This window comes from Narcine bancroftii, chromosome 8 (assembly GCF_036971445.1).
Source record: "Narcine bancroftii isolate sNarBan1 chromosome 8, sNarBan1.hap1, whole genome shotgun sequence".
In the NCBI taxonomy this organism is placed as follows: Eukaryota; Metazoa; Chordata; class Chondrichthyes; order Torpediniformes; family Narcinidae; genus Narcine; species Narcine bancroftii.
In genome coordinates, this window is record NC_091476.1 from 147,482,112 (window position 1) to 147,495,703 (window position 13,592).

At 38.2% G+C, this 13,592-nt stretch overlaps 1 protein-coding gene across 1 annotated transcript in view; it reads right to left on the minus strand.

Moving 5' to 3' along the window:
* Positions 1 to 13,555, minus strand: part of rlf (RLF zinc finger) — a 51,444-nt gene extending 37,889 nt beyond the window's left edge. The window contains exon 1 of the mRNA XM_069895195.1: positions 13,341 to 13,555. Within this exon, the coding sequence (XP_069751296.1) occupies positions 13,341 to 13,469 (129 nt within the window). The 5' untranslated portion in view covers positions 13,470 to 13,555. The remainder of the gene's footprint in view (positions 1 to 13,340) is intronic.
* Between the last annotated feature and the right edge of the window lie 37 nt (positions 13,556 to 13,592).

A 13,592-nucleotide genomic window follows, 5' to 3' on the forward strand; every position in this document is an offset into this window, starting at 1 on the left:
AAATACTCAGACACTAAAACATGGATATTATAAATTATTTCAGTGATACCCCAGCATGACAGGGAAAGCAGAACAAAATTCCTACAAGCCATTTACTAATTTGCCACTGCATCGTTCAGTCAAATCGCAACTGATCTATACCAACTCCACACCTTTACTCTAATCCTCAATTTAGTTTAAATTTTAAATCTACTCCACTGCTGAATACTCACTACATTGTTAAATAATCAAATTTCTCTTCTGTTGAATGGCAGATATGATTCTCAGGTTGTAACACATTGCCTGCCATCCTTACCAACTTCTGATTTTTGGAATCAGAACAACACAAAAAAAAGTGGCAAATTAAGGACCCAATTACACAAAGTGCAAAAGTAAAACATGAAAATCGTAGACATTGTGGTTGAAATAATAACAATGCTGGAGAAACTCAGCAGGTCTTTTATATAGCAATGCTAAAAATACATAACCAATGTTTCGGGCTTGAGGCCTTCATCAAAGTATGCAAAACAAGTCAGCAGGCATATAAACAAGAGAGTAGGGGGAGGTGAGGTCACAAAAGCAGGAGGCAACATTCACATTGTATTTTTACCTTTGCCACATAAAGGACATTGACCTGCTGAGCTTCTCCAGCACTGTTTTTACACAAAGTGTAAGTTTGTAACACAATGGATTAAATGTATCAATAAGTGGCAAGTAACAATAACTGACATGGTTGCTTAGCATCTATCCACAATTTTACCATAGCTAGATATATGTAGAAGTGAAACTTAAACAAAACTGCAGAAGTCCAAATATATAAATAATATTTCTTCCATCAAAAAGAAATAATAAAAAGGGAAATGACAAAATTGTGACCACAACTTCCAACTTGTTGCTTAGGTACCTTTTAAACCTAAAATAGGGGCTTCTACGTGATCAAGTACCTTCGTACTCAAAGAGAAGATTAGGTTAGACAAACTTTGTTCGCATATTACATGCAGGTCTAAAGAGTTCACAAGACGCCACAATTACAATACAAAAATCACCTTCCCTGAAACAAAATTCAAATTCCGAAATTTAATGAAACTTGTAATATTACAGGTAATTCACTAATAAAATCCTCCAGAGAATGTCCAAGAGGTTTATATAGAATCCGTTTCTACTCAAGTAAATTAGGCAAGAAATCACAATTAGCAGCAAATAACTTGTTTTTCAGAATTCTGTACACACTCAGGAACTAATTCAGATTTATTGTCAGAGTTCATACTCAACATCACATACAACCCTGAGATTCTTTCTGCAATTGATAGTGCAAAAAAACTGTATATACAATGTAAACAAAAAAATGCAAATAACTGTGTAAAACAGATTTTTTTTTAAAAGTGCCAGAGTCCTTAAATGAGTCCCTGACTTAAAAAAAAATTTCACACTATGCACCATATTAACCAAAATACACACAAACATTTCCCTCTTGAATTTACAGTGTCATTTTCTCCCCTTTCCCCCCCCCTCCCTTCCCACCCTCCTTCAAACCCATTAAACGTTCAACATAGACAATACAATAAACCCATTAAACAATGTCATCACACAATGAAAATAAACAAGAAATTTGTGTCATCTACTTTTACACACTGGGTCAGTTCATTTTGTCTTCTTCTCCTTCTGTCATTTTAGGGGGTGCAGGTCCGCGGTAGGACTTCTCTGTTGTGTTCCATGAACGGTTCCCAAATTTGTTCAAATAAGCTGACTTCATTTTTAAAATTATATGTTATTTTTTCTAATGGAATACAGTTATTTATTTCCATTTACCATTGCTGTACTCTCAGGCTCTCTTCTGATTTCCAAGTTGACATTATACATTTTTTTGCTACAGCTAAGGCTAACATAATAAATCTTTTTTTGTGCTCCATCCAAATCGAGTCCAAGTTCTTTACTTCTTATATTACTTAGAAGAAAGATCTCTGGATTTTTTGGTATGTTGCTTTTTGTGATTTTATTTAATACCTGATTTAGATCTTCCCAAAACTTTTTCATTTTCTCACATCCCCAAATTGCATGTACTGTTGTTCCTGTTTCCTTCTTACAGCGAAAACATCTATCTGATAATGTTGGATCCCACTTATTTAACTTTTGGGGCGTGATATATAGCCTGTGTAACCAGTTATATTGTATCATGCGTAACCTCATATTTATTATATCTCTCATAGTTCCGGAGCATAGCTTTTCCCATATTTCATTTTTTAAAAATCTTTATGTTTAGATCTTGTTCTTTCTTGATGGCAGCAGTGAGAACAGAGCTTGTGCTGGGTGGTGCAATTCCTTGATTGCTGCTGCTCTTCAATGGCAGCAATCCTCATAGATGTTCTCAATGGTGGGGAGTTTTTCCTGTGATATCCTGGGCTGTGTCCACAACTTTGTGCAGATATTTTCACCAGAGGTGTCCCCATACCAGACTGTGATGCAGCCAGTCAGCACACTTTCCATCAAATATCTACAGAAATTTGCCAAGGTTTCTAATGTAATCCCGAATCTTTGCAAACTCCTGAGGAAGTAGAGGCGTTGACATTCTTTCTTCACTATGCTATTAGTTTGTTGTGTCCAGTAAATATCCTGTGAAATAGTGACTCCAAAGAACTTAAATTTGCTCACCCTCTAATTAATCTGTTCTTCTGCCCACTCTCTACAGGTTTCCAAATGTTTCATCTTCAAGTATTTATTCAATTTCCAATGAAAGTTACCACCAAACCTGCCTGGACCATCCTTTCAGGAACTGTATTCTTGATTATAACCATCTGTGTAAAACCCTTCTCAACTTTTGCCACTTACATTAAACCTATATATTATTTAAAATAAATAATCTTCAAGGAGAACTATCCTCTTCTCTCTACAAATCGAAAAACTCTTTCAGTCTTGGCATCACTCTACTAAATGCCTATTACTTTCTCAGGAGAATTTAATATTTTTCCTTGAGCATGATGCTAAGGACTAGCTACAAAATGGTCGGGAGTGGGCCCATTTCGGAAAAACGTTTTTTTTGGAGAACTGGTCATTTAATAAAAACAGCCCAGTAGCAACATGAATAAGGGGATGACAGTCAGCTGGCGAGCACCTGACAGCTCCCCTCCCAGCTGCCCCGCCCCCCCGGCGTGGCCTGTCAGTGCGGGGATGTCCCGCACAGGACACCGCTGCCCCACTCTCTCCCAACAGCCCAATATGAAACCCCCACACAATGGGGACTGATATAGGCCTGTGGGCAGGACGTCCCCACACTGACAGCCTGCGCCAGCCGCCGCAGTGTGGGGACTCATATCGGGCTGTTGGGAGAGAGTGGGGCAGCAGTATCAGTGTGGGGGCGTCTTGAGCGGTATGTCCCCACGCTGACAGCCTGCGCCGGGAGGCAGGGGAAGCTGGGAGGAGAGCTGTCAGGCGTTCGCCAGCTGACTTTCATCCCTTTATTCATGTGCCAGGGGGACCTCAGTGCTCCGGCGATTATCCCTCCTGGAGGAGGGTTACGAAGTTCACCTCGCAGGCGCCTCCTGCACTTTCAAGTGGCCTCCCGATAGCCATATAATATGCAGCTTTACAATCGGGGAATTTGGACACCTGAAAGTGCCTAGTGCTTATACAACAGAGGAAAGCTTTTTAAGCATTAAAATAATTTTTAATTCTTATTAAAAAAATGCTGGCCATCACCGATCACTGACACCGCCCCACTGAGGCCTCACTCGTGCTGGGAGCCCAATGTCCCTGCTGCTGCCGGGAGCCCGAGGTACCCGGTCAGTTCAGCTCCAAAAAAATTTTGGATAAATGAGGATTTCTGATTTCTTTGGGATTTTGGAGAATCAGATTTCAGATAATGGAGTTGTACTGTACAATAGTTGAATTGTGGCCTAAAAAGTGTCCCAGTATTGAAATTTTATTTTCAACTTCCATGTACATATATCTCCAAAACTGTTCCTGCATCCCAGTAAACAAAGCGCCCCAACGTCACAGAAAACACACCAATTAAATGTGAACTTTCCTTATTTAGGAAACCCTCAAAATAATCAAGATGAAGAAATCACCAATGATTAAGATTTTTTTTTAAATGGTATCAGGTTTTAATTATGTCAAATCATTATACTTTTACTGCATTTACTATGTGGCTTCAGAGACACAAGCTGAATAAGCTAAAATGTAGTGTGGTTACTTTATATAGCTATTCCCCAACGTAGGTCAGAGTTCCATTCTGACTGGCGGGTCAGATCTCGAAATGGACGCAAGTCGAAGCAAGGGAAGTCACACATTTGAAGAACATGCTTAAATTCATTTGGATTGTTTGCTTTTTTTTTTAAATTGTGGAGACCATTGAAGACCTCTTGCAATCACATTAACTTTTTTCCTCCTTCATATTGGTTGATTACCTTCATTTTCAATTGCAAATCGAGCTTCTTTCTCGGCTTCTTAGCAGATTGAGAAGGAGATGGGTTTTTCTTTTTGTTCGCCATCTTTGGTGAGTGGCAATTGAGAGACGGTCACTATCGTAAGCACGCCGTCACTTTTTTTCCGGCCATAAGTATGGGTGATCATAAGTTGGAGAAGCTGTACAACCATTGATTCTTGGAAGCAAGTTTTAATTCGATTATGATTGCCAGAAAATTTAAAATGCAATGTGAAGCTACAGGATTTTTGTAAAATTTCATCTGTTTCACCGATGCCCTTCATGGATAAAAATCAATCAGCATTACAAAGGTGCCACCATCTGTGACTTCAGACTCAATGAAAATGCTTGACACTTTATTGCTCAGTTCAAGGGCATCATTACCAGTAACTTCTTGCACTATGAAGAAGTTTTAAAAGTGACAATATATACATAATTCTCATTTCACGAAAAACTGGCATTTGAAAGGATCCAATTTCATAATCTATTGCACTAACATCCTGGTAGCATTACTACAGCGAATCAAGCAAATCCCATGTTATAGATCATAGAACAAACCGCTACCAAACACAGCAAAAATTTTCACGGAATTTGTGTTAAACAGAACATCTATTTTTAACTCCCATCTTAACGTGTGCAGATAGGATTTTGTTATGGAAAAATCATGACACCTGTAGTTTTGTAGGAACACTACACCTTTTGCTGTAAAGTGGTTGCTGCCTGTCCATTTCATTTTCAACCATTGTTAATTTAATTTTTTTTGTGTGTGAGAAGACAATGCTTAATTGTGATCTACAATTCCTTTATATTCGATTTTTGAAACCATTTTCTCATCTCAAATACACAGATTGAGGCAGCACACAAAGATTCACATTCATAATATTAAATTATTGTTAAAACTGCACCCATCAAGATGCCCAAGAGGCCTTTCACCCCCCTCGAAACGTCAGTACTAAAACCTTGTAAAATAGTACTGCAGTTGTTCATTGAAGGAACATTTGACTTTCACATCCCATCTGTCATTTAATGGATTCTTCATAACCAAGAATACAGTTACTACTGGTGGCTAGCAAAACAAAGTCCATGCAAGATCCATTCTTTTATTACAGAAGAAGAAACTTGATAGACATCTGCCATTGTGGTCCATAATAGATCACAAACCAAGAAATTACCCTTTCTCTAAACGATGAAATTGTTTGTAGCCTGGAAATTTGTAATTTTACAAACCCTAATTCCAAGCAGCTGTAATATACAATTTAAATGAAAATGAACTAAAGAATTACACTTCGATGTCATGGCAAACATGATCTGAAATCACTCAAACTGGCAAATAAAATTAAAATGAAAAGAATCTTACCTACATTGGTAATGATGATTTTCCAGAGTTCAAATGTACACATTCAAGTTTCACGTTTTAACAAAATCGTGACAGCATGGGCCTTTGACATGAGACACCCTCAAGATGGAATTAAAGTCACTTATCTCTGAATAAGTGAGATTCCTGCACAAGAATAGAAATCAAAAATGGCAAAGACCAGAATGAATTTCACCAAGTCCTCCTTGGTGACCTCCCATTAGCAAGCACAATGAGGAAATTAATCCTATTCCATAGCTTCTGCAAAAGATTCCTGCCACCTCCACCCCAAAAAACGAAATTCAAAAGCATCTCTCTATCTTTCAAACACCTCCTCCAGCAATTTAACTGTTGACTTTTGAGCAGCATTCCTTCCGAGTAATGGTGAACAGAAATTACACCAACTTCAAACATTTTCTTTGGAACTCTTATCTTCGTATCTAACAATTTTTCAGTCCTCTTCTATCGTCTCCCTATCCATGACCTAGAATACATTTTCTTACCTTTTTCTCCAACTATTCTGCAAGCATTGCTTTAGCAGAGTAAAGAAGTTCATACAAAAGCTAAATGAGTAACAAGGAACTTTAATTAACTACAATTGTCAAAAATTAAACCTACGTTGGAGCAACAGACATGGTTTGCATAGCAGTTAGCGTGATGCCTTTACAGTGCCAGTGATCAGGGTTTGAATCCCGCACTGTCTGGAAGTTTGTACGTTATCCCTATGTCTGGGTGGACTTGTCCCCAGGGGCTCTGGCTTCCTCCCACCTTTTGAAACGTACTGGGGATGTAAGTTAATTGGGTGTAAATTGGGTGGCATGGCCGAAAGGGCCTGTTACCGTGCTGTATGTCTACATTTAAAAAAAAATTAAAAACAGGTTCATGACATCCATAGTAGGGGATGGACCAGCCAAGGGTCTGCTACCAGGTTACAGTTACATTTAAAAAAATAACAATGATCTAAATAACTTGGGGAATTCAAGATGGTGTCAGGAAATGGATAAAAAATTGGAAGCAAAAAGAATCACTAAAAGCTTGAACAGTCATAAAGAGGGAAAGGAGATTACCAAAAATTAATGGTGCGCAACCAACATTAGCAATTGATAGTGTTAATTTCAAGAAATTCAGGATAAAATGGTTAATAAGTCATTCACATATCAAATATTTAAATAAGAAGGGATGCACAGGAACTATAAATTTGAATGCTTTAAGTGGCAGAAGCTTGACAGCAAAATTCAATCTAGACTAGTTTTACACATGGCCCATAAACAAAATAGCAAAGATGAGTAAAGACAACAAGAGCTAGCTTCATTAAAGCAAATAGATTATTCAAAATTATCTAGTTAAATTCTGCTTCAACAGTTATGGTTAAATCAAGTCTCTATTAGAACATTCCAGGTCCTGTCAGTGAGATACTGAGCAGAATTTCAATTCTGAAAGCAACGAAGAGGCTGCAATGATTCAACTTTAGTGTCAGGTGATGCAGCTTGAAGAGAAACAGAACATGTTTATTCTTTTCAGCCTTGAAAAGATGTTACAAATGCATGTTCAAGAGTAACACTATTTAAAAGAACATTTGAAGAAATATACCTACAAAAGACTGACTGTAGGGAGGGATGGGGTTGGGATGATATATACCACATATAATTTCAACAAATTTCTAGAATTGAATGCAATGTAACTATTGGTTTAAAAATATTATAAAGTATTTTAAAAAAGCCAGTACATAGAGACTGTTTAAAATGTTAAAAAAGACTGCTACTAGTTTTTATTCAAAGTACATATCTAGGCAAACACTTGAAATTATTTAATCCTTGATTAGAGAAAAAAAATTTATGACAAGTTGATGTGCCTTTTTCCTATTCCTATCCAAGAACCCAACAACTAGTTAAACCAAAATATACAATAAGAATCAATATTCATTGAGATGTTTACAAGAAAATCCATATTGTCGTTCAATCTTCGATAATGACTACATGGAAAAATCCTGGAAGATTGCCAGAACGATCGAGTTTCTGCCCAAGCTATGTGGAGTGTAAAACAAATGACCAGCTTTCATATCCTTGCATAGGTGGATAGTCAAATCCAAGTTTGCTCTTCTAGTTACTAATGCATTTCACAGGACTATAATTTGACATTCAAAGGAATTGACATTCTAAGGTTCAAAGGGACAATGCAAAGGAAAGAGTGCAATTTTGGGAAGCGAGTCCACAGGACTGAGGCAGCTGAAGCCATGACCACCAATGGTGAACTTAAAAACCAGGAAGATAACAAATGGTCAGAATTAGAGATTTTAGCCCTACAGTGATAAACTAATAATGGCAAGGCACAGCCACATTTGAAAATAAGGGCAATTTAAAATCAAGGCATTGCTTAACCAGGAGCTGGAGTGTATGTAGAAGTAACAAGCCAGCATCAGATTATTCAATGCATTTTGAATGGTCGAGTTTACAGAGGGAGAATGAAAGCAACTAGATAAGATTGTACCATACGTTTCTGATTATCTGAAATGCTCAGGATCGGACATGTAATGGTTAACTGCATTTTATGGATATCTGATGAGAAGTCTAAGCAGCAGAATACTTGTATCCACTGTCACTGCTCCCAACACCTCCCCACCACCGTCACTGAACTTGCCCAGGTACCCGAGGTCCCTGCTCAGATCCCCGACACCTCCCCACCATCATCATCATGGAACCTGCCAAGATCCCCGCTTGGATCCCTGACTCCTCCCCACCATTATCGCCAATCCTGCCTGGGAGCCAGAGGTCCCTGTTCCAATCCCAGCCCAGCAGCAGCAGCATAAAACAAGATCAAGGGAAGGATTTTCAAGCATATGAAATAAAGTTTAGCTCTTACCTTGATTACACAAGAGCTCCATTGGATTCAAAATGGCGCTAATAGCGCATCAGAGTCCAACTTGAGCACGGCAGGTTAAAAAAAGTTGTTCAACTATTTTTCAACTTGTGACTTCATGTCACCACCAAAAATTTTCACAGATGACAATTTTGGTAACTTGTCTTTCAGATGATTGGAAATGTACTGTATTAGAATTAGGAAACTGGGCATTTACAAAGGTAAATGAGGGTTTCATACCAAATAATTTTCATTAGCTAAAGACAATATTAAAGAGGTAGAAAAATATCATTTTGGCAGCATGGTCTGGAGTTCAACTCAAGGTCAAACTCAACTTGTGACAGTTTGGTTCAATTTCAAGTAGATGCCAGAGATTGGGATGAAGTCAGTGGTTTGAATAAAGACTGGAAGGAATATAAATACTACATTTTGGAAAGGTCTGACAATTTAGACTGCAAAAGAGTAAATTGAGAGGTGTGTGCCATCAATGTACGTGAGGAACACATTTCTATTTTGAATGTTGCAAAGTGAGCAGAACATAAATGCACAGTATTTTAAATTCCTTGCTCTACATCACATAACAAATCTTCTTCACACAACTGCACCAATAAGCTTTTGATAATTAAATGCCAAACAATACATGTTGCCATGAGACGAAATACACACGTTGAGTTAACTCTTAACCAATGTTGTGCAGTAAAATTTGCTGTCCTTTGGGACAGCTATTTTTATTCAAGATAATCCCAATGTGTATTATTTGATGATGCAAACTCAACTGTAAAATATAATTTGAGCTTGTGTGTATATCTTTATCTTTATTGATCATTAGAAAATTCTTTGATGCCAACCTTCCTTAATATGAAAGTAACTTTTCAGAACAGTTTCACTGACTACATACCCCTTATAAGCATCATGCATATCACTTTGTTCTAATCTAGGGGTTCTCAACCTTTCTCTTTCCACCCACATACCACTTTAAGTAATCCCTATGCTATCAGTGCTGTGATTAGTAAGGGAGTGCTTAAGGTAGTAAGTGAGTGGGATGGGAAGGTTGAGAATCACTGCTCTGGACCCAATTGTTACTGAAATATTTAGCTCGAGAAAAATTGTCATTAGTCCATTTCCTTTGGAGTTATGAAACCATGCACATAATGAGTCAATTAGGTACAATTGAAACTTTTTGTTTCCACCCTCAACCCACCTTAAACAATCCCTCACTAATAGGAGAACCTATGGCATAGGGAATACTTAGTGGTATGTGAGTAGAAAGAAAAAGGTGGAGAACCACTGTTTTAATCCAAGCATAGATTTGAAATTAAAAACATTGATCGACATGTTAACTATTGTCATGAGTTGGCACCACAATAACCAACTGCATTTATGTACTTCTAACATAGAAGAAATCATCAATAATATGAATACACACTGAAAAATAAATAAAATGATCAAAAGTTCAGTTAACAAAAAAAACTTCTATTATATTAAAGGAGGGAGGCAGAAGAATTTTGGCAAGAAACTCCAAAATTTACCATCAAGACAGTTAAAGGAACAGTAACCAATGTGACTCAGATAAAATCAAGGAAGCAAAGCAATGATGAGAAATTTTGGATGGTTGTGGTGGATAGAATAAAGATTAAGAGGAACCAAATTATATTGGGATTTAGAAAGAAGGCACTTCTGGACTAGGATTTAGGGATAAGCAAATCTGATGATGAGAAGGCAAACCAAGAGAGGAATGGAATACAGTAGTTGAATCCAAATATAACAAAGGACCAGACAAGAGTTTGAAAATGCACAATGAAGAATGGTAAAAGGAGGCAAATTTGGTAGTCTTCAAGATTAAGTTAATTTTGAGGTCAGAAAGTTACAGTTATGAACAGTCTTGCTCAGTCTGATATAGTAGAATGAAGTACAACGAAAAACCACTGGCAAAGGAACAGAGATCATGTTCATGTTGGAAACTGAAGAAATAGCTTCAATCTTCTAGACAATGAACTACGTGAGTCTGGTTGATTGGTAAATGAATAAGAGCAGTCAAGAAAAGTGGCAGAAAAGGTTTGGCATCAGGCATGTCTGAGATTTTATATTATCTGCAAAGTACCACTAGATTACAACTAAAGATGCTCATTGAATCTGGTTGTTGCCTTCAACCAAGCCATCCAAATGAAAGACCAAATAAAATTACACTTTAAAACATCTGATACTTAGCACTCTTTTGCCATCTCCTACTCTAATTCACTATAAAACCATTAGAGTCAATGTGACATCACACTACAATTTGTTTTGATATTTTTAATCAACTCAAAGGAAATATGAGCACAAGTGAATTGCACAAGTACAAGTGGCAGGAACTTTTGAGAACTGAGTATGGGAAATGATTGTGAGGTAAACCAGGACTGCCTAAAGAAATCTCTTGGTGCCTGCCACATTGACCACCGCCAGTGGGCTGATATCGCCTCAAACCGTGCATCTTGGCGCCTCACAGTTTGGCGGGCAGCAACCTCCTTTGAAGAAGACCGCAGAGCCTACCTCACTGACAAAAGGCAAAGGAGGAAAAATCCAACACCCATCCCCAACCAACCAATTTTCCCCTGCAACCGCTGCAATCGTGTCTGCCTGTCCCGCATCGGACTTGTCAGCCACAAACGAGTCTGCAGCTGACGTGGACTTTTTACCCCCTCCATAAATCTTCGTCCGTGAAGCCAAGCCAAAGAGAAACCATGATTCATAATAGAACAGACTATTCACCAAAACTTTTACCTGATTGGGTCTAAATATATACCTACAGAGAACACATTTTTAAATGGAATTGAATGGAAAGCAAGTTCATTCAGGAGATGTACTGAATTTGATATTTTTGGTCCGAGATCAATGCATTCCTACTAGTACAATTTATTTTTTTTTGTACTAGATACAGTAAAGCAGGGTTCATATGTAATCAAGTCATTGAATTCAAATTATTTTATCAAAAATCAATATTCAAGCAAAATGTATTTGATAAGGATAACATAACAGAATAAGAAAAGCTAATGGATAGAATACATGTGAAACTGTTAAAGCATATAACAGTAATTTATTACAATACAATCAAGGACAATTGAATGCCACAAAATCTACACTAGATCATAGTTAGTAATATTTCTATCACAGGCAAAAATCACATCTTGAGTCAAGCTCCCATGAATCCTGAAACCCAGAATAGAATGCAAAGTCCCCAACGAAACTTACAAAACAAAATGGTTTACATTATAACTCCAGATTTTTCCAAATTGATTAATACCATTAAAAAGGATTGAAGATACAAAAATAAGACATCTCAAAAGCTATAAAACAACATGGTTACATTCATTCAGACCAGATGTACCTACTGATCCATTCAATTGCTTTATGCTTGCTGAATGAGGCAAGCTAAAGAAAAAAATAACCATCCTCACATTTATACCAAAATTTAGGACAAATTTAGGAACAGCACAAAAAATTAGGAATTTAGTAGCATTGACACCATCTAAGGAAGACAATAAACCAGGGTTAAGACTCAAAATGTTGTTGGTCTACTACCTTCCACGGATGCTGCCTGACCTACTGAGTTCCAACAGCATTTTGTGCATTGCTCCAGTTTTCCAACATATGCAGTCTTTCTTGTTGTGTGCAAGGAAGGACATGACTTGTACCAGGCTGATTTCAATGCCAGATCAATTTTTAATATTAAAAAATATGCTTAAACTATATTTAGGAGGTAACATGATAATCCACTGAAATTACATACCCACGAAAAATGGCACTGTGAACAATATAAATGAAAATCAGATAACTATTGAAGTTTTCAATTTAAAAACTTTTTTTTTAAAATTCATCATTGTAGCTTCCTTTTCCATTAATTAAAAATGTTAAACGTTGATACGTTTAACAGCGTTTTCCCAACACTTCCACATTAAACAAATGGCATGCAAAAAGCATACAACCAACATCCAGACAGAATATCAACAAACTACTGCAACTGTTCCATCCATTTTCAGGAAAGCAGTACAAAAGCAATTAAAAAAAAAACATTAAGATTAAATGATCAAAAGTTTAATTATACAAAAGCACAAAATCCACAGAAATTAAAGCAGGTCTGTTGGATTTGCAGAGAGTAGTGGTTGCCAACAGCCGACCTAAACAGATACTAGCCAGAGAAAAGGGTAAACCTCTATCAGTCACTGCAGTAAAACTAAAAGTGCTTTCATTCTAATTCCAACATTGTTAGCAGATTACATTTGATGAACAGCAAGGAAAATATTTTAGACAATGGATTGTTTCTTTCTTGAAGCGAAAGAAGACTCAATGCGAAAAGCTAGCTGTTTATTTTCCACCTTCCTTTCCCCTGATTGCTCAGGCTATTGTTCATTGAGGCAACACTGGGCAAGGGGAGGGGGGGGTGATATAAAACATTTAACTATTTAATTCTCGAGTGCGCGTCGCTAAGCACAACAAACAAGCGCTCACTGAACAGTTAACTTTTGCACCTCGATGTTTTCTTAGTAAGATCAAGATCGGAAATGGCGAGAGGCGAAGGCGGAGGAGAGTGGTTGCGGATTGGCCGCTAGGTCCGGGTGGCCGATGGCCGGAATGCGGGCATGAAGGAGAGGCCCCCACCACATCCAATCCTCTTCCCCCCGCCGCCCGCCCCTCAGAGCCGAGCCTCTCCACCAACACCTCACCGCACAAGCCCGCCCGATGCCGGGGCCTCACCTCGCAGAAACACTGGCAGTACTGCGTAGAAGACTCTCGGGACACGCCGCGCCTCCGGAGTTCACCATGGACGAGTCGCAGCCGCTCGGTTAAAGGCTCGAGGGCCTGCTCGCTCCCTCCGTCCGCCATCTTCGCTCTCCACTGTTGCGCGTAGACACTGCTCACGTGATCTGCCCACCTCTTTCCCCCCCTCCTTCGCCGACGCGCGCATTCCCCTCGACCGGGCGGCATGAGCGTGCCTATGACGTCACA